Genomic DNA, 21,258 nt, shown 5'->3' on the forward strand with positions numbered 1-21,258 from the left:
CTTGGACTTCGGGCTTGTAGCAGAATGGGAAGATTTCAGGAGGAGCCAAGCATTCAGCTGCTGTAAGGGAGACAGCAAAGGAATTGGAGAAGAGCTGTAGACTAGGTTGGCAGATTTAGAAGACTGGCTGTAAGTGGTGTTTCTGAGGTGGAGGGAGGGTGTGGATGTTGGCGGGGGTGGGGGGAGTGGTGGGGGGAGGGCTATTGGGAAGCATGTGGATATAGGCAGAGTCTCATTTTCTCCATCTCCTTAATATGTGTGCTCCTAGATTGGGGGTTGTCACCAAGTTATTTACGCCTAAAAAGTTTTCTGGTGGGCCCTTGAAAGCAGAATTCAGACCAGTGGATGGAAGCAATAGGGAAGCATGGTTTGGCTTCCAAGAATCACACTGCCAAGATACCTGGAGGGGTGGCTGGTAGACTCAGGAGTTGGCTACTGCCCAGTCTCTGATTCTGGCCACATGGTGACTTGTCTTTGCCTCTAAAAGTGTGGATGACTGCTAGATTTCAACTAGGGAGTGGAGAACAGGGTATGTGATAAATAGGCCATGAGTGCTGGGCCATGTTTGTGGCAGGACGAAGTATGTAGGACCCGGGAGACCTGAGAAACATCCATCCTGCTGGTCTGCCCTCTGATTTCTTTCTGATCACCAGCCCAGGCTCTGGACCCCTTCTGTCCCAGGGCAGTACACCTACATAGAAGGGGAGATCTTCCAGAGCACAGCTCTGACCACATGTTTTCCTGTTGAAGACTCTTAGTAGCTATCTCTACAGCAGGCTCCAGCAATGTTATATCTTCCCCTTCATTCAGCCTAGGGAAGGGTTCTTTCCAGCCACTGCTGCTTGTCTCTGGCTGCCACTGCATACGTTGTTTGATTCCTTAACTCTGCCTACCCTTCTGCATGCAAATCTCTTCATCTGAAACATCTGTACTGGGACACTGACTTTTCCAACCCTAGAGTGGTGGGAGAAACAGCAGTCTCTTCCCAGGCAAGTCTGGGGCCCGGGACAAGGTTGTTCTTCAACAGAACCCTAGCTGGGGGAATTGAGAGCTGTCATTGTTTACTGTGAGACCTTGGACAATTTCCTGTCCCTCCTGGTCCCAAGTGGCTTGCTCCATAGATCAAGGTGTACTTAGATTTGATGATCTCTTCTCCTTGCCCTGAAAGTAATATTCTATGTTCCTAAGAGTTAAGTTTGTACTAAGAACTTGGAGGTGGAGTTGACTTTTTTCTGATCTAGGATTTCCCTTCTGGGGCTAGAACTTTGTGCCTGAAGATGTCTCACAAAAAAGACTCAAAGCATTATGATCTGGGCATAAATGCAAATCCTCCCAGAGGTCCATATTGAAGAGGACAGTGGAAGCTTTCTTGTAAGAAAGCAGAGGGAAGCTTAGCCTCAGTTTCATTATCTGGAAAATGGGTATAATCTTTTGTTTAGGTTAAATGAGATAGTGGATAGGAAATTCCTGAGACACATAAGGTGCTTGTGTAAAAAGGTAGGTATTATTATGCTGAGGGTTACCCTTAGAATTGTCTTTTGCTTTCTCCTCCAAAGAACCAAGGAAGCAGACCCATGGCCTAGTTTCTTTGATCCCCACCACTTGGTTTCTCTTCAGCCAAGTTTTGGGAGGAGTCAGCCAGGCTGTCTCTCTGTTGCCTGTGACTTTTGCTGCTGCTATCTCTACCCTTTGGAGTTCAGCCCAGCCTGGCCTGTTGCTGGATGCAGGGTGTGGCAGGGGGGTGGGGGCTGGCAGGGTGTCAGGGCTGCCATATAAAGGAACCCGGCGGCAGGAAGCAGTCCAGAGCCTTGGTGGTTGCAACTCCAGCCATGGTTTCTGTCTTGCTCTCCTTGAGTCTCTCCCGTCTGGGCCTGTGGGCTGCTGGATTGATCTTGATCTTAGGCTTCCTCAAGCTCATCCGTCTGCTGCTGAGGAGGCAGATGCTGGCCAGGGCTATGGACAGTTTCCCAGGGCCCCCCACCCACTGGCTCTTCGGGCATGCCCAGGAGGTATGTAGGGAGGAGGGGTTGGAGAAAGAAAACAGCCTCTTTTTCTTGATAGAATCTGGCCTAATCTGCTTGGGGCTGTGGAGGGGGTCCCTATGCTTGGACAGGGGGATGATGTTCTGGGAGCCATGGTTTCCATTCTGTTTTCCCACTGGATCTCCCTGTTCACTCCTGCCTTCTGAGCTGGCCCTGGGAGCGGGATCACTTATAGCCCACAGACTTCTCATCCTCCTCAGGCTCAATATTCAGACAAAGTTCTGTTAAAGGCCCGGTGATAGCATTGGGAACACCCCCCACCCCATCCCCAACAGTCCAGTAGAACTAGGTTATCTTGTTTAGAGCTTAAGCACCATCTTCTTTGTTCTGTGTGGTATAAAGATGTCCATGCTAAGAAAATAAAAGTAAAAGCAGAGATGAGTGCTGAGAGCCCTCCTTGGAGCATATAAGTGGTTGGTGCTCCCAAAGGTGGAGTTCTTTTTGCCATGTCTCTGGGCTGGCTCAGTGCCATGGCATTGTCCTGAGTTCAGATCCTGGCTCGACCTCCTGTTATCTTGGGGTGCTAGAGACCACCTTAGCATCCATTGTCAGAAATACCTCTAGCTCTCTGCCTTCATGGGATCTAGATAAGAGTTTTCTGAACATAAGACAAGGGCACCTGCACTGGAATCAAATGGGAGAAGCAGATTCCTTGGCCCCAGTCCCAGGAGATTCGAATTAACATATTGGAACTAGTGATCTGAATTTATTTATTTATCTTAATGATACATTTTTTCCCTCCAGGTTTATCCATGTTGTTGCCTACGACAGAATTTCCTTCATTAAGTGAAAACAAATTTTTTTTAGAGCTAAATGTAGTTATCATCTGTCACCATACAAAGTTATTACAATATTATTGCGTATGTTCTCTATGCTGTAGTTTTCATCCCCATGACTGATTTATTTTATAACTGGAAGTTTGTCCCTCTTAACCCTTCTCACCTATTTTGCCTATTCCTCTACTCCCCTTCCCCTGTAAAAACCACCAGTTTGTTCTCTATGTTTGTGGGTCAGTTTCTCTTTTTGTTGTTGTTTGTTTTGTCTTTTAGATTTCATATGGTTAAGTCATAGTGAAAACATATGATATTTGCTTTTCTCTGTCTGACCCATTTCTTTTAGTGTAATACCCTCTAGGCTCATCCATGCTGTCATGAATGGCAAGATTTCATTCATTCTTATGGCTCAGTAAGATTCCCCTGTGTATATAGACCACATCTTCTTTATTCATTCATCTATTGATTGACACTTGGGTTGGTTCTATATTTTAGCTATTGTAAATGATGCTGCAATAAACGTTGGGGTCATGTATCTTTTTGAATTAGTGTTTTCATTTTCCTTGGGTGAATATCCAGAAGTGGAATTACTAAATTGCATGGTACAACTTTTTTCGTTTTTTGAGGAGTCTCCATATTGTTTCCTGTAGTGTCCATACGAATATACATTCCCACCAGCTGTGCACGAGGGTTCCCTTTTCTCTTCATCCTTGCCAAGACTTATTATTTCCTTTCTGTTAGTAATAACCATTCTGATAGGTGTGAGATGATTTCTCATTGTGATTTTGACTTGCTTTTCGCTGAGGATGAGTGATGTTGAGCATCTTTTCATGTGCCTGTTGGTTATCTGTATATCTTCTTTGGAAAAATGTCTGTTTAGGTCCTCTGCCCATTTTCAAATTGGATCATTTTTGGTTTGTTTGGCCTTTGTTTTTGTTGTTGTTGTTGAGTTGTAGGAGTTGTTTATGTATCTAGGATAGGAATCTGAGTTAAAAAACCTCTCCAAGTGTTTTGCTGTGCATCTAGGTTTGGGAACCCAGGTATAAATGCACGAGACTAAGGCTCCTAGTCCTAAATACCCTTTCCCTTTCACGGTCTTGGGGATTACCTCTCTTCCATGATTGATACTGGGAATGAGCTTGACCTTCAGGAGAGAACTTCCCAGGCTTAGTCTTGCCCCTACAAATAACTACCTTCTCAGGATGACTTAGTAACCTACATGCATCCTGGAGAAATCAAGGAAAGGAAACGATGGGTTTGGGAGTTGAATCAGACCCAGGTCTTGCTCTCAAGGAGCCTACTGTCTAGAGGGGAAAACAGACACCAGGGTCTTACCTGCTCCAGGTTGGATGGGATGCCTAAACAGGATCTTGCATCAGCTCCATGCTCTGTATATCAGTATTTGTACCACTGGGTTGTCATCTTCTGTGTACTTATTCATCCTGCCTACTGACCATGACCTCTGGAGGATGGAGATCTACTCTAAATCATCCCTGTGCCCTCAGGGTTCAGCTCAAAGCCTCACACAGAGTGGGGATCACTGAATGAACAAATAGTGAACATTGGGAAGTAGGGAGGGCTCTTGATAGAGGAGGCAGTGAAGGAGAAGACAAGTGGAGAGATCAGGCAGGGTTCAGGAGAGGCTTTGCTAAGTACAGAAGAGGGTCATGGGAAGGTTGAGATTTGACCCTAATGAGAATGTGAGAGGCATTTAGGGAGATCTTCAATCCCTTGCCTCTCACATCCCTCCACTACTACTTGCCTCCACCAAAGCTAGGCTTCTCCTCAGGCCACAGGCTTCTTTAGGACAGGGACCAAAGCTAGGCTTCTCCTCAGCCCACAGGCTTCTCTAGGACAGGGACCTTGCTCCCCTACCCATGTCAGAGCTGGCTCCCCTCCTTCCCACAAATGCCCTTCCCCCCTACTTTGAGGTGTATAGAGGGCTTGGAACACAGCTTAACTCTGGCTCCTTGGCTCTAATAAAAGAATCTGGAGAGCCTTGGCACCAAGAAGAGCAAACAAGGGTTGGAGGGGAGGTTGCCCTTGGACATTCAAAGGTTTCCTGGGGAACCACAGTGGGCCTGACACCTCTGCATTCCTCCAGGCTTTGTTACCTCTGCTCTGTCATATCCATACCTGAGCCTGAGAAATGGGGAGTGTAGGGGCAGGGTTTGTTTTTCCAAACAAAGATGAGGTTCAGAAAAGGCAAGGTATCTGCTTATGTCCACATAGATGCTCAAGAATTGAGTCAAGACAGCACCGGATTCACACCTTTTCATGCAGGGCATGATCTATCTTTACAAAGTGACTGTAAGTTTGATTCCTGGCCTAGTGATGGTGGGAATAGGAAAAGAAGCGTGATGGGGGCAGGTGTGGGAGGGTGGGGCAGAGCTGTCCATCAGGATTAACTTCTCCCTTCTTGTTTCTGGTTGAGGTCTTGGGGCCCTGGAAGCATCGACCTATCACTCTCCTCAATTCTCAGAATGTGTCCCCATGAGATGGGGTAATGTCTTATTCTTCCAGGGTCTCCCTTATTCTACTTGGGGGCCCAAAGAGGACTTTACCCATAGTAGGTGCCTACCCATGTTGTTGGCCTGAGGTTGGAAGGGGCCTGAGAATCTGGACTGTCGGGGGAGGAGTGGAGACTGCCAGCTCCAAGCCCAGGAAAGGTGATATCCTGAGACTGCATAGGCCTCTTGCCTGGCCCTGCTTGTCCCTGGGACATTTCCCTTGACCTTGTGCTGTGAAGCGAGGAGCATGGCTTGTGGTCTAGGGGTCTGACTAATTTCTATTCAGTAGACATTGATGGACCCTCACTATGCTTCTGCTCTGTGCTTCCCTTTCCTCCTCAACAATACAGAGATAAGCATTTTTACCTTGTTGGTTTAGAAGAGGATCGAAAAAGGTAGAGTATAGATAGATACTTTGTAAACTGTCAGGCAGATGTCTGGTGTTAAATCCCTATAGAGGGATTCTTCCTGCAAAACACTGAGGCATTTGCTTCCTTTATCCTTTCTTCCATCAAAATCAACCCAGCCTTTGGGAGACAGATTAAGTTTGTCTTTTCTCAAGCAACTAGCTGATCAACAACCCTGGGTCTGGCTCTCTGCTAATGGCAGAGGATAATGCATAAGACTAGGGCCAGCCCTAGAGTGCCCCGGTCTGTAAGAGAGGTGGATAGCACAGCACAAGTGTTCCAGACCCGTGGGCTCAGATAAAGGATGCTGAGGTGAGTCCGAAAGGTCCAGCTGCAGCAATCCATGGAAGTAAGGAAGGAAGGAAGGGTGGAGGACACTACCTGTGCAGGGGCACAGAGGCCAGGCTGGAAAGAACGTCAAGTGTGTAGGAATTTAATTTGTTCAACAAATATTTCTTTCTCAAGGTCTAGTACGTGCCTGTGTTCATAGCTCTATACTTCTGGAATGGTGAAAGGGAGAACAGAATGGAATGGACAAAACTGGAAGAGGGTGGGGCAGATCACATAAGACCTTGTAGGCCATGTCAAGAGGTTATATTCTGAGTGCAATGGGGAACGTTTGAAGGGATTCAAGCCAGGGAGTGACAAGCTTAGATTTGTGTGGTAGAAATATCACATTGGTTTGGGATGGTGGCTAGGTCGGCAGAAGCCAAATAGGAGGTGGGCAGAGCTGGACAGGGCTGAGGACGCCATCCAAGGAGATGTTAGTGGAGTGAACAGTGAGAAGAAAAGGAGTAAGAAGTCAGGGAGGCTGTCCTGGCACTGTGGGCGTGGGAGAGGCAGGCAGATGTAAGGGTATCAGTGAAGTCCCCTGCATGCGCTAGGAAAAATGAGGCACAGGAGAGCCCTGGGAACTTTGTTAAACTGTGGTATCAACACAGATGGATCAGAGCAGAATTTGGAAAAATCACCAAAAGAGAGAAAAGGACTCGTTGAGCCACAAGACTGGATGGTAACCAGGAGGAATGAATTTCTATGTCTAAGTATAAAAATGTGAGGCTCTGAGACCCGAGAAGAAAAGACTCAGGCCTGGCAGCACTTGTGTGTTTGGGCACAGGACCCTTGGGTTCTGGGTTTGGAGACTTTCCCAGGAATTGCTATATCTGGCTCTCTTAGTTCTGGTTTGTTGATTCCAGCGTAAAAGTCTCTTGGTGGACCTGCAGGGGAGAGATGCAGTCTCCACAGGGTATACCCTATGGTGCTGCCCTAAATCATGGGAAAACTCCATTCTGTGTTTCTGGCTGGCATCAGGGGGGATGGTGGTTCCATTCCTAGGTATGAGAGGAGGGGCAGATTTGGGGGGTAGACATACTGTGTTCATGTTTGAAAAGGCTGGGTCTGAGGGCCCTGTAGGGTGTCATGCAGAGAGGTCCAGCAGATGGTTGGTCATATTTCCGAAGCTCAGGAGAAAGACAAACTGGAACGTGCTGTCAGTTTTGGAAACAGTCTCAGGTAGATGGCAAAGGAAGCCATGGGAGTTGGTAAGAGCCTCCAGGGAGAAGGTGCAGCATAAGAAGAGGCCTGGGGCTGGGTCTGGGGGACACTCAGTCTTTGATTTACAAATAATAGGTGAGGAAGAGCTGTGTCAAAGAGGTGGGAAGGCACCTAGGACAGGGTTCTAAAAGAGAGGGGATTTGACTATGTCACAGCAGCTAGAAAACCTCTGGGCTCACCCGCCAGGTGGGTGTTGGTCACATTAGCAAGACCAGTGTCGGAGAGGTGGGGGCGAGGAGGAAGTGAAACTGTGAGACAGCTCTTTTGAGAAGTTATGAAAGGAGGAGGAAAATGGGGTGTGAGCTAGAAAGGAGGCAGAACCAAGGGAGGTTGTGTTTCATTTAGTAAGTGAGAGAGACTTGGGAGTGTTTTAAATGCAGATGGGAAGGAGCCAGTAGAGAGGAGGGGGTCTGTGGTATGGGAGAGAGAGGGACTGACTGATGGGTGAGGTGCCTGAGGAGAAGGCTGGAATCCAAAGGGACTAACCTTGGACAGGCCCTGGGTACATCCCCTGCTGGTACAGGAGGGAAGGTGGGGAGGCTGGGTGCAAGGCAGGTGGTTCTTTGGGTCTGATTGTTGACTTTTAGGGGCCTCTTAACTGATGGCTTCTGTTTCCTCCGTGAAGTTGAGCAAGGTTAACTTGCTGGGAGCAAAGAGCAGAGGGGTAGAGGGGAGAGTTGAGGAAAGAGCAGCTTTTTAGAAGCAGACAGTGGTCAATGCTACAGGGCTTTCTAGAAGGCATTTCTGCTTATCTCTGCTCAATTGTCGCCTAAGAGAGGCTTTCCCTGACCCTCCCTACTCCCTGTCTGCAGTAGAAACTCTGCCCCTTATCTTGCTTTATTATTATTATTTTTAGAGTTATTGCTACCAGAAATTATATTGCTGATGTATTTGATTCCTATTTCATTTCTCCTACTTGAAATGTGAGCACGGGGAGGGCAGGACTTTGTGTAGTTCACTACAGTTCCCCCAGAAACTAGCATCAGGTCTGGCACTAAGAGTGGGTACTCCGTGCCCATTTACTGAATGCATGAATGAATCTCTGGGAGGTCTGATTCAGGGCAGCAAACCACTCATACTGGGTGAGGACCAATGTTTACATTCCTGTGGACTTGGACACTTCTTGGGTCCATGCCCTCCTGCCATCTTAGGTGTCTAAGCTTCCATGTTCTCCCCTCAACATGGTCATTCCTGGGGCTGGAACTCCTCCTGGTGCTGAAGATAGGGAAGTATTGGGGGCATTGCATAGGCTTTGGAACTGAAAGACCTGGACTTGGGGGTTGTGTGACTTTGGGCAAGACTCACCATCACTTCTTAGCCAATATGCGGTGGCTAGGAGAGCCATGGAAACCCATGTCATTCTCACCCAACGTCCCCCTGCTCCTTCTCTTGAGCTAGGGGTCCTGAGTTGTGTTCACACCTGTTTACATGTACTCACATGTACCTGTGTAGTAGTACAATTATTATCTCTGAAAGGGAGGATGGAGAATGAAATCACCTATTTGTCATTAGGATTGGGAAAATCCCCTGTCTACTCCTTGGAGCATTATACTTTAGATCTCCTACCTCCAGTCTCTCAATGGCTCTCTGCTTTACCCCATAGAATTTATGTAAATGAGTCCATTTTTTAAAATTGATTTTTAAAAATTGATTTTTATTTCAGAGATGCTGCATCTCAGTTGTTGTTGGTTCTTCCTGGTAGTTGTTCCTAACCCTTTAGCTTTGAATATACAGCTTTGTGGTCCTTGAATCTGGTGGGGGCCTATGCATACACTGAGTGCTACCCAATCTTGTGGGGAGGGGCAGTGTTCACAAGGTAGGATTGGGGAGGGCTGAGACCAGAGCATTCACGGGTACCTATGTATGTCCATCCCGGAGTGGGGAGCATCTGGGAAATCCCAGGACTTCCCTGGTTGTTGGGAGCCCAGGTAGCCCCAGAAAGTGGACTGGATACTAACAGAGAAGGCCACCAGAGATGGGGGGTGTAGTGCAAGCTTCCCATGTGACTTGGGACAAGGTTAGGCTAATCCTTTACTCAGAGGTGGAAGATCTTAGGGCAAGTTCATAGCAAATTCTTTAGTGCAGTTTGGGACATTTGGGAATAGGATATGGCAGGAAATGTAGAGAGAAGGAAGATGTTGGGAAAAGGTAAACTTGAAGGGGAGGGAACTATGAGTCAAAGGCTTACATTGTGCAGGATCCAGTGCCAAGCCTTTCCATACAATATACCAGTGAAGGGCTTTAAATGCTATGTGAACCTCAACTAGTAACACATGCCCTGCTTGATTTAATTAATGTTAACATAATCCTATAATGTAAGTTATCATCTCCATTTTACATATGGGAAGAGTAAGATTCAGAGAGCCCAAAGATCTTGCCCAAGTTCATGCATCTAAAAAATAGGGGAAACCAATATTCAAATGTAGACCTTCCAAGCTTCAAAGATTGCAGGCTGTGAAGTCGATGCTCCCAGGTTCACATCCCAGCTCTCTGATCAGCCATGACTCTACCTCCTCACAAACTCCAGAGCTCAGACCTTATTCTGAGGCCCATGGGCAGGTAGGCCATGGATGGGTTTTAAGCATATCTCTGAAAGACTCATTTGGAATAGGGGGAAATGGATAAGTAAATAATGGTCATCCCTGCAGTGGAATACTATGCAATTAAAGTAATTAAAAATATGGAAGGGGCAGTTAAAGGCTCTAGTTTGAAAAGAAGGACAAGACACATTAAATTAAAAAAGCCGGTTTCAGAAAAGTATTTATTGTGTACTCCATTTACAGAAAACACCGCTAGGGGAGTAGATGTAGCTAGAAACCCCCCAAAGAGCACATACCACCCACTGGATGATCTCCGATCTCATCTCAGGCCACGATCCCACCAGGTGGCAGCTCCTGGAAGACATCACTACTTTTTCCTGCCCCAGAACATTTGTGCTTTCTGTTTGCTCTACCAGGAATGCTGTCTCTTGCTCTTTGCACTGCCAGCCACTTGTCATCCTCCAGGTTTCCCCTGGAGGGAATGTCCTCTCCATCCAGGGGCCATCTCTGATCTCCCTCTCTAAGTAGACACGCCCGGCTAGACTCTCTCAGAGCAGCATATCTGCTTCCTTCTTCACACTTACTGCTGGGTGTATTCACACTCCTTAATTGTTTGGTTGAGTCTAATGGGTCTGCCCATGGAATGAAAGTATAAGACGCAGTCCATCTTATGCCCTGAGACCTTAAGATAGTGCCCTGCACATAGTAGGACCTCAGAAAAGTGTGTCAAATGACATAATAGGGGTAGAATTGAGCAGATTTCTGCATTGCACAACAAGCTGGGGTTATCACTTTCATGAAAACAGCTTTAATGCCAATAGAAATCTCTTTCTTGGAGCAGCATAGATAGAGGGCTGATGATAGGAACCAGATGGAAGCAAGCTGGCCAGCTTGGGGTTGTTGAGCTCACCCATGTACAGCAAGAGGGTGGCTTGGAATTACAGTGTTGTCTCTGGGGCTGGAGAGGGAATTGACCCCAGAGATGTACAGGACTGTGGCTGTCAGGAAGAGGGATACAGGACGAGGGAAGGATGCTCCCAGGTTCTGTCTGGGCAGCCCTCTGCCTTCCTTGCCCAGGGAGGAAGTGACAGTGTGTTCCTGAGTACCCTGGCCTTCTGTCACCATTTCAGATACAGCAGACGGGGAGCCTGGACAAGGTGGTATCCTGGGCCCACCAGTTCCCTTACGCCCACCCACTCTGGCTTGGACAGTTCCTTGGCTTCCTGAACATCTATGAGCCCGACTATGCCAAAGCTGTGTACAGCCGAGGGGGTGAGGACTCCCAGGAGTGGGTGGGGTTTCCTGAGAGCAAAGGGCTCAGGGCTCCAAGTGGGGAGGGTCTTGGGGTCTGCACCTTAAGTTTGGGTAGCTGAGGTCCTATTGATCCTATTGATCAATAACCCTCCTTTCAGCATTTGCTAATTTCTGTATGACCTGATCTTCTCTTTCTCCTGCAGATCCTAAGGCTCCAGATGTGTATGACTTTTTCCTCCAGTGGATTGGTGAGTGGACACCTGCCTTCCCCATCCTTGGTGCTGCATTACCAGGATCCTTCCCTGTCCCATTCCTCTCCGCCCAGTGTCCATTCAGTCTGTTATCTCATGTGGACCACCTGGCCCCCAAGTGCCCCTCCTAACCTTAGCTGCCAAGTGGGGGGACGAAGAAGCAAGAGAGCTCCCAGTTGGCTGGGGAAGTGGGGCTCAGGTGCCTTCTCCTTCTGGGTATGTGCTTTCCCCTGGAAAGGCAGAGCAAGGGCTCTGGAAAATACGTGAGTATGAGGAAGAGCTTTCTGGAATGAGAAAGAGCTTTCTGAAGTGGGATCCCAGGAGACTGCATTGGTGGTGTGGGCCAGGCAAAAGGCTGAAGAGGGGAGTGGTGGTAGGGCCAAGGCTGGTGTCACCAGAGGCTGCACAACTGGGTGGCTGGAAGGCAGAGCTGAGCTGGGACATGTGACTGGTCAAGAGCACTGGGGTGGAGGCCCCGGGTTGCCAAGGTAGGGCAGGATTGTGTGCACTGACCAGCTTTCCCTCTGCCCTCTCTTCCCCAGGGAAAGGCCTACTAGTGCTCCAGGGGCCCAAGTGGTATCAGCACCGCAAGCTGCTCACACCTGGCTTCCACTATGATGTGCTGAAACCCTATGTGGCTGTGTTTGCCGACTCCACGCACACTATGCTGGTGAGCTCCCAGGGCCAGGTTCCTGGAAGCTGCAGCTGCAGCTTAAATGATGTCATTAGCATCATTTTTGATGGGGTTGCCAAAGGTCGTGGGTTAGATTTTGAGTCTCAGGGCTGTATAATACCCAGAAGTTACCCAGACTAGTTTTCCCCTTGCAGAAAATTTCTTCCCAACCTCACTACAGGCCTGACCATGCACAGGCTGTGCTGGGGCGATTCTCCACCCCTCAGCCCTCTTCTTCCCTTGGGTAGCCTGCCTGGCTCAGTGTCTGTGTGTGTAGTGTGGGTCCACCTCCTGATCCCACCCCAGCCTGAAGCCCTTACCCCCACATTCCAGAGGGATGGAGGCCGGGCCAGGGACTTGGGGCATGGAGGAGAGGAGGCTGTGGGTCTTCGAGGGCAGAGTTGAGTGTCCAGCTGACTCCCTGATGTTACCCTCCACCTCTGGGCTCCAGGACAAGTGGGAGGAAAAGGCTCGTGAGGATAAGAGCTTTGACATCTTCTCTGACGTGGGCCACATGGCACTGATCTCACTCATGAAGTGCACCTTTGGCAAAGGAGACAGCGGTCTGGGCCACAGGTCAGAGGGTACTTGGGGCTGACCACCATCTCTACCCAGGCTAGCTCAGAGGAGAGAGTTGGTGGGACTCCAGGGCCCTGGTCTGAGAGGACATGGGGTCCTGCCCTAGGGAGCCCTGGCTTGGGCGGGAGGTAGGGGGAGCTGGGCCTTGCTCATGGTGGGGAGACAGATTCTGCCTTTACTGGGGAGGCTTAATGGCAGCATTGCAGTGGGTCAGGGTCTGAGCCCTCCTCCTTGCTCTACTGCTATGTAGGGACAGTAGCTACTACTCGGCTGTCAGCGACCTCACTCTGCTGATGCAGCAGCGCATTGAGTCCTTCCAGTACCATAACGACTTCATCTACTGGCTCACCCCGCATGGCCGCCGCTTCCTGCGGGCCTGCCAGACGGCCCACGACCACACAGGTGGGCTTTTCCTGCAGGGTCCACACACAGGAAGCCCAGGGTCTAGCCTAGCCCCTTTAGGCCTCTCTTGACCTCTGCCATTGCAGGACCTCCATTTCCCTTTGGGTAGAGGATGGGTCCCCAGGCAATGACACTCTGTGCTCCTGACCCAGACCAGGTCATCAGGGAACGAAAGGCAGCCCTGAAGGATGAGAAGGAGCAGGAGAAAATCCAGAGCCGGAGGCACCTGGACTTCCTGGACATTCTTCTGGGGGCTCGGGTGAGTGAGGACACAGTTGGCCACCCCCAACTAAGAACTCGTCCCAGAGGGGTTTACAGACCATTTTCCTGGGACAGGGCTCACTGGACAGCAGCAGGGGCTGTTAAGCATTTCCCTTCTTTTCCCCCAGCAAGTACGATCTGTTCCTTGTCTTCTGATGTGCATCAACAAAGGCTCAGAGACAGCAAGGTGCCGGTTGTGGCTGGCTGCCTCATTGGGGAGAGATGCAGGGAGGTCAGGTCATGTGCTAGAAGTCCTAAAGACCAATTCTAGACCTTTTTTTTTTTCCTTGGAGAGGGTGAGTTGGTGAGGGGTAGAGGCAGAGGGAGAGGGAGAGAAAGAATATCCTAAGCAGACTCCATGCTCAGTGCAGAGCTGGATGCAGGTTCCATCTCACCACCCTGAGATCATGACCAGAGCCAAAATCAAGTTGAGCCACCCATGTGCCCATCAATTCTAGACTTCTAATACGGAAGAACCTTAGAATCTTGGATATCTATTCATTCATTCATTCATTCATTCATCCATTCATTCATTTCTTTATTCATCCACCCTCCAAACTCACTAACCCCTACCCTGGGTTAGTTTCCATGCAGAAGATGAGAAAGACTTGGCCTTGTCCTCCATATATTTATAGTGTAGTGGAGAAGATAGGAAGTGGATGTTGACAAAGACCTCTCCTCTGCTAGGTGACATTCTTAGCAGAATTGACAATTAGGGCTGGGTAAGGTCACAGGTCTACCTGGACGGAGGGATCAGGGAAGGTTTCCTAGAGTAGGAGGAATCAAGCTGTGCCTGGGAGGACAGGTAGGATTCTGGGGAAGGTCTCAAGCTCCGCTCTGTAATGGACCTTTATTTGACAACTGTTATGAAGTCTTGGTACTTATCTCCAATGCCTTGGGCTGTCCCATCATGCCTTCCCCAACACAGGATGAAAATGGGATCAAGTTGTCAGACGCAGATCTCCGGGCTGAGGTGGACACATTCATGTTTGAAGGCCATGACACCACCACCAGTGGCATCTGCTGGTTTCTCTACTGCATGGCCCTGTACCCTGAGCACCAGCATCGTTGTCGTGAGGAGGTCTGCGAGATCCTTGGGAACCGGGACTCCTTGCAGTGGTGAGCAAGGCTGTGGGTGAGCCCAGTCTGTCCTGCTTCCCTGTCCCAGGGATGCCCTGCATCTATGCTGCCCGGTGGCATCTTTGGGTGACACAGGGCCATCCTGGGAACAAGGTGAGGGTGGTGGCAGTGTCCTGTTTGCTCCAGTGCTGTGATTTTTGAGGGGGAGCTCTGTGGATACAACCCTGAGCCCATTCTCCCACAGTGGAGCCCTTTTTAGGTGTCAGACTCCCATTGACAACTCATAGATAGGAATCTGGTGCCCAGATTCCTATCTATACTCCTAGGCACAGCTTGGATGCCTCCTACTCCAGGAAACCTTCCTTGATCCCTTTGCCAGTGACCAGTGAACTTTTTGTGTGCTCACTCCCTCTGCTGGCAGAACCTGACTACCCTTCTGGGTTGCTAGATGGAACAGCAGGCTCTGGGAGAGAGAAAGGAGGGAACTGGGCATGAATACAACTGGGATACCTAGGGACCTGAACCCCGCTCTGGCCCACCTGCCTTTGAATGGCCACGTGCCACCTGTAGACTCATCTGGTGAAGAAGAAAAGGCTGTTTCCCAAACTCCATCACTTAAAACCTTTTATTGTTCTCTGATTCTTGGTTCAAACTTGAACTCATTGACATGACACCAACTGACGCTGACCTCTCTTGGCAGCGTGCATGGTCTCTGGGGCTCTCCTGAAGGTACCTCTTTTCCTACCTCCTCCCCTCAGGCCTTGGCCTCCTGTCACACCTCACCTTTCTCTCTGGCTCCTGTGTGACCTCCTTAGGTACACATCACAGCACGAGATGTCTGACGCTTCCATTACCCATTTTTATTGGCCTGATATTGGAGACCTCCCAGTGTTCAGCCAAATGCGAGGGCTGGGAGGAGCCAAGGTGCTGCCTTTGGGATGTTTTTAGAAAGACAACTTACATAGGCCGAAATCTAGAGAAAACCTCAGACTGGAGTAAGACTGAGAAGCCCTGTGTGGACAGCAGAGGAATCAGAAGGGGTGGGACTTGAGCTGGCTTTCCAAGGAGGGGTGAAACTCAGATCAGCAAAGGAAAAGAGAAATGGGCCTTCCAGGTTAGGTAACAATAGGAACACGGCCTGGAGGCGGGGAGTTAAAATTTTTATTTATGTTATTTTTATTTCATTTCATCTAGAAGTTGAAGCAACTTCAAGGACGCTTATTCAATACTATAGTAAAACGCAAAAAGGAAAGAATGAGCACTGGTATATAATACTTTGTTAATGCTCATTGAAAATCTCTTCTCCCAGTTTGTAACCTCCCATTTCATGTCTCTTAAGAGGTGTGTGTGTGTGTGTGTGTGTGTGTGTGTGTGTGTTTAAGATTTTATTTATTTATTTTTGAGAGATAGAGAGCGAGTGCACAGGGTGCAGGAGAGGCACAGGGAGAGGGAGAAGCAGGCTCCTCATTGATCAGGGAGCCCGATGTGAGACTCAATCCCTGGTCCTTAGGTCATGACCTGAGCTAAAGGCAACATTTAACTGACTGAGCCACCCAGGTGTCTATGGTGTCTAAGGTGTCTTTTGATGAATAACAAGTTCCCAGGTTTTTTTTTTTTTTTGTTTGTTTGTTTTTTTTAATTGAAGCAAATTAAGTTTATTTTTTTTGTGAGTTATTATCCAGCTGGGTTTTATTGAAAGCTGGAAACACTGAATAAGGACAGTGACAGCATTATAAGTCAGTGAGCCTTTCCTTTTTTTTTAAATTTTTTATTTTTTATAAACATATATTTTTATCCCCAGGGGTACAGGTCTGTGAATCACCAGGTTTACACACTTCACAGCACTCACCAAAGCACACACCCTCCCCAATGTCCATAATCCCACCCCCTTCTCCCAACCCCCTCCCCCCAGCAACCCTCAGTTTGTTTTGTGAGATTAAGAGTCACTTATGGTTTGTCTCCCTCCCAATTCCATCTTGTTTCATTGATTCTTCTTCTACCCACTTAAGCCCCCATGTTGCATCACCACTTCCTCATATCAGGGAGATCATATGATAGTTGTCTTTCTCTGCTTGACTTATTTCGCTAAGCATGATACGCTCTAGTTCCATCCATGTTGTCGCAAATGGCAAGATTTCATTTCTTTTGATGGCTGCATAGTATTCCATTGTGTATATATACCACATCTTCTTGATCCATTCATCTGTTGATGGACATCTAGGTTCTTTCCATAGTTTGGCTATTGTGAACATTGCTGCTATAAACATTCGGGTGCACGTGCCCCTTAGGATCACTACGTTTGTATCTTTAGGGTAAATACCCAGTAGTGCACAAGTTCCCAGTTTTAATACAGTCAAGTATATCTAAAAAAAAAAAAAAAAAATTGAAGACTAGGTGGAGAAGCCTTAGGGTTTGGGACTCTGTAACAAAGTGCTGTGCAGTAGTCGTGATTGGGCCACATTTCAGACTGAGCTTCCTGTTGGCAAAGGAGAAAAAAGATACATAATTTTTGATTTTTACCTGAGCTTGTTGCTGTTCATGCACTTACAACTTCATTCAACCAGTGTATATCAGTGTATATTTTTTTCCACCTTAGTTCCACAGGGGAAACTAAGTGGAACCTAAATTGTCCCTCGTGGGGCTTCTATGGGACCTTACGACACAGGAGTGACTTTGTCTTGATGGCTAGGTGCACATACAGCTCTAGGGTCCTGTGGTTCCCTTCCTAGCAGTAGAGATGAGGGAGAGATGAAGAAAAGAGCCAGGAGCCAGAACCCCTGGATCGGAGTGGCTACCCCATGTTTAATCTGGTCTGGGCACTTGAAGCACTTGTGTCCCTCCCATTATTGGATGTGTGATGTCGGGTAAGAGGGGAAGGTGGGGCTGGAACCTGCCTTCCCGTGGAAGCCCCTTGCTTCCCATCTCCAGACAGGTCTGGTTGTATTGCTGGCAGGGATGATCTGGGGAAAATGACCTACTTGACCATGTGCATCAAGGAAAGCTTCCGCCTCTACCCACCTGTGCCCCAGGTGTACCGCCAGCTCAGCAAGCCTGTCAACTTTGTAGATGGCCGCTCCCTACCTGAAGGTGAGTTGGAGTGGACTTGGGGGTGGAACAGGAGTCCTTGTGGATGCTTCTCTGACAGACTCTGTGCCTTTGGTCAAATCTTAGCACAAGTGGGGAAGAACTCAGGCTTTGTGTTTGGTCTGGGTCCCAATCCTGGTTCTACAATGTATGGGTAAATCCCTCTACCTTGAGCTTCTGTTTCCTCTTTTATAAAATGGGGACAAGAAAAGTCTTTGCTTGACAAGGTTGTTTTCAGGATTAAAGAGACAATATTCTTCAGGGTTGTCATGTACCGCCATGTAGGTTGTGACCTGAACAACTCCAGGAGGCACCATTCACATAGACTATGATGACGTTCATTGCACAACCTATACAACTGTATGTGGTAGCTTTATAAGGAGGTTTAACTCTGTATCTGGCATACAACATGCACCCAATGAATGGTGGATGTTATTATTAATAGCATAATGTCAGGAATAGTAACTTCCTTTCAGTTATTTGAAAGCACAAGTGTTGTAATAGACCTTGCCTGTCCTACCTCACAACAAGGTAGCTTCAGTTCTTCTTTTTTCTCTCCCCATTCCACAAATGTCTATGTTAGTTGCTGTGTTCAATGCTGGGGCCAGAGGAAGTAGATATGATGATGGTCAAAAGCACTTTGATGTCTTGAGGGTGGTCATGAACCCTCCCTCAATGGCAGTGCTCAGGCAGGGGCTGGTGTTCAGTTAGAAGGATACCAGGGAAGTCTGGCCCTGTGAGGAGGTAGCTGAAGCTCTCTCAGGACCACCCAGCTACCAGGCCTTTGTTCTGCCCACAGGCAGCCTGATCTCTCTGCACATCTATGCCCTCCATAGGAACAGTGCTGTGTGGCCTGACCCTGAGGTACTACATCCCTGGGTCTGGAGGTCAGGTGGGGTGGGAGGCTATGGAGGTCACTCTCCCCAAGACCTGGCATGTATTTAAGCAAGGCTTGTCCTCTCAGGTCTTTGACCCGCTGCGCTTTTCCCCTGAGAATGTGGCCACACGCCACCCCTTCGCCTTCATGCCCTTCTCTGCTGGGCCCAGGTAAGGAGTGGACCAAAATCCCCAGGGCCCCAGGAATGGGAGGGGAGAATGGAGGATTTTGTGGGGAAAGCATCATTTTGGGAACTCCATGACAAAGGGGCCGCCGTTGGGTTTTTGATGATCTTGAAGTAGGGTAAGTTCCAGGGACCTTCTTCTTGCTGTTAGCATAATCATGTCCCTGGCAAGTGGTGGGCTGGCTGAGTCATTCCAAGAGAGGCCCCCAAACCAGAATTCCCAATGTGAATCTACTCAGTCTGGGGCCCTCACTGTGTTCCCAAGATCTGTTTCTGAAGCCCCAAGTCAATCAACCAATCAGCCAATTATTTATCCACAAATAGTTATTGGTTTTTCTAAGCCACTGGTTTTTCTTGGCCACTAAGAACACTGGATTTTCTCACTCTGGACACACCACAGTCTGATGCCACCTTGTGCTACTCACTGTAGGAACTGCATTGGGCAGCAGTTTGCCATGAATGAGATGAAGGTGGTCACGGCCCTCTGCTTGCTCCGCTTTGAGTTCGCCCTGGACCCCTTGCGGCCCCCCATCAAGATGCCCCAGCTGATCCTGCGCTCCAAGAATGGCATCCACCTCCGACTGAAGTCGCTGCGCCCAGGCTCTGGGTAGTGTCTTTGCTGAGAAGAGGGTCCCAGACAGCCCAGACACTGCCCTCTCCAGGCTGGATTATAGAGTAGTTGCGGGTCCCTGTCTTTGAGAGGCTTGTAATTTACATGGGGAGAAGGCACCCACATAAACAATCACCTGGAGGGCAGTGCCATGCAAACATGTGTGTCTGGAAATGCTTAGTATGCATATACTCTAGAGCTCAACCATTCATTCAACAAACATATGGTGAGCACCTCTTTGCTGCTAGAATCTTCCTTTATCTCCCATAATTGGCAGTCTTTCTAGAATGTAGCAGAAACTTACAGGCCAGCCGTGTGACACAATGAACACAATGGAAGCTGGGTCTCTTTGGCTTTATGATTATGATCAGGCCCTCATTCACTCCACATGAAAGAAGGATGGCTTTGGGGGCTTGGCCCTTCATTGAGATGTATTGCTCTTCTTAACTGTCTGTGCATGTGTGTAATATAACAGACATGTGGTAAAATTGCATAAACAAAAAATGTATAGGACTGTCAATTCCTAAAACAAATTCCCAGGTAACCAGCACTGAAATCAAGGAATATGGAATATGGAATATGGTTTCTCAGGTGTATCTTCTGCCCCTCTTGAGACAGGTCTCTCTTGCATTCCTGCCATTGGCAGTATCTATGCCATTGTCACCTGGTGCTCTGGGTGTTCAGGCTTTTGCTGAAGAAGGTGGCAGAGTGGCATTTAACGGGGGTTTCCTGGAAGACACAGTGCTTGAATCAACCCTTGAGGCAGGTGAGGTACAAAGGTGCAAAGAGTGACTTTGAGGAAGGGCCTCAGGCTGGGGCCATGTGATGAATTAGAGAGTCTTCTTCAGTACTCCCTGCAGCAGCTGCCTGATGCCTGGGGTCCCATGTATCTCTATGGTCCTAGGTATAAGGCCATTAGCAGGTTCTAATCCAGGAATTAGACAACAGTGAAGGGGAGGACACTGGAGAATAAGGGGCCTGATAAATGAGGGGAATTCTAGCCCTGGGACTTGGGGATGTCTATATGTTGCCCTGGGGATGTACCATCTGGAGACACATCCTTCCTGCTATTGATGCTTCCCCTCTTAGAAAAAGACCACAGCCTGGGAAGGTTGGCTATGGGCCACCTGCTCACTCCTGCAAAGCCCTGTCAAGACCCAGACCTCCTTGCCCACCTGAGGCTGGGATGCAGAGGTCTCAGCCAGGGTGTCATCCATGCCACCAACTTCCCTCTCTGTCCTGGCCCTGGATAGACCTTTCTCCATAGAAGCAGAGGTATATATCAATAGTCATCATCTGAGGGCAGAACCAGAGGTCATAACCACTTGTAGCCCATGGGTGGCATCCAAGTCTAAGACTTGTTACTTCCCTCATCTCTGGATTGTCAAGAGACCTATGAGGCAGGACTTACCCTATTTCAGTGTCAGAAGAAGGAAACTGCCAAGATGCTCATCAGAAAATAGGTTGCACTGAGCCCTTCTGACTTTGACCTCTTTTGACCAAGACTCCATAGGTGTATTGATTATCTCTTTGAGAGTTTATGTTGATGGGAAATGGAGCTGAGAACTCCAGAGCTTGACAGAAGGGGGAGGCTCCACATGGGAGGGGAGGACCAAGGTAGCTGACTAATGGGCACCAAAATGAACTCCACTTAATCCTTCCAGCCCTCCAAACATACCCTGTTGTGGGCGCTTGGGTGGCTCAGTTGGTTAAACATATCCTGTTGCCTCCTACAACCCCAGGCCTTTGTTGTGCACATGCGTGGTAGAGTATAGAGTGTGTGAGTGGTACACACATGTGTAGTTGCACATATATGTGTCATGGGAGTCATGTATATGAGTGTGAACTCACCCTAGGTTTTTTCCTTTGCCTAGAGCCAGCAGGCAGCAGCCAGAAGACCACTTCTTAGTCACATTCTTTATCCTCAACATAATCCTGTGGTTAGAGCTTGTGTTTATCCATGGGTGGCCACCTAGAATTTCAAGTTCCCATTGCCTTGAACTCTCTGAGCTTGGCTAACCCTTGCCCTTCTGCACCACCTGATGCTGGGGAATCTGCCAACCTTCCTGTCTAGCACTTTCCCAGTTTATTTTCCTGCCCTTGGTCAAACATGAAACATCTACACTGCCCCTTCTCAAAGCATGGCTGAACTAGCCCAGTAACCTAGGCAGCCAAGG

At 48.5% G+C, this 21,258-nt stretch overlaps 1 protein-coding gene across 2 annotated transcripts; it reads left to right on the plus strand.

The window, feature by feature from the left end:
- Positions 1-1,704: 1,704 nt before the first annotated feature.
- CYP4B1 (cytochrome P450 family 4 subfamily B member 1) lies at positions 1,705-19,664 on the plus strand. Of its 2 annotated transcripts, XM_082687922.1 has the most exons (12): positions 1,705-2,009; positions 10,957-11,098; positions 11,284-11,328; positions 11,874-12,001; positions 12,456-12,580; positions 12,834-12,985; positions 13,138-13,244; positions 14,175-14,365; positions 17,280-17,413; positions 18,210-18,274; positions 18,375-18,457; positions 18,902-19,664. In XM_082687922.1, exons 1-12 carry the CDS (start codon positions 1,722-1,724, stop codon positions 19,080-19,082), a joined length of 1,641 nt encoding a protein of 546 aa, XP_082544048.1. In that variant the 5' UTR covers positions 1,705-1,721; the 3' UTR covers positions 19,083-19,664. The 2 variants fall into 2 exon arrangements, with proteins under 2 accessions (XP_082544048.1, XP_082544049.1); XM_082687923.1 differs by lacking the exon at positions 10,957-11,098 and having other exon boundaries at positions 1,809-2,009.
- Positions 19,665-21,258: the final 1,594 nt, after the last annotated feature.

Source organism: Mustela nivalis, assembly GCF_964662115.1.
Source record: "Mustela nivalis genome assembly, chromosome: 10".
Taxonomy (NCBI): domain Eukaryota; kingdom Metazoa; phylum Chordata; class Mammalia; order Carnivora; family Mustelidae; genus Mustela; species Mustela nivalis.

Bases quoted from the DNA above. Each gene is read 5' to 3' on its own strand.
- CYP4B1 (XM_082687922.1), top strand. From the start codon at position 1,722: ATGCAGGGTGTGGCAGGGGGGTGGGGGCTGGCAGGGTGTCAGGGCTGC. The intron at 12,581-12,833 runs GTCAGAGGGTAC...ACTGCTATGTAG, and splicing joins GACAGCGGTCTGGGCCACAG to GGACAGTAGCTACTACTCGG. The intron at 12,986-13,137 runs GTGGGCTTTTCC...CTCCTGACCCAG, and splicing joins GACGGCCCACGACCACACAG to ACCAGGTCATCAGGGAACGA.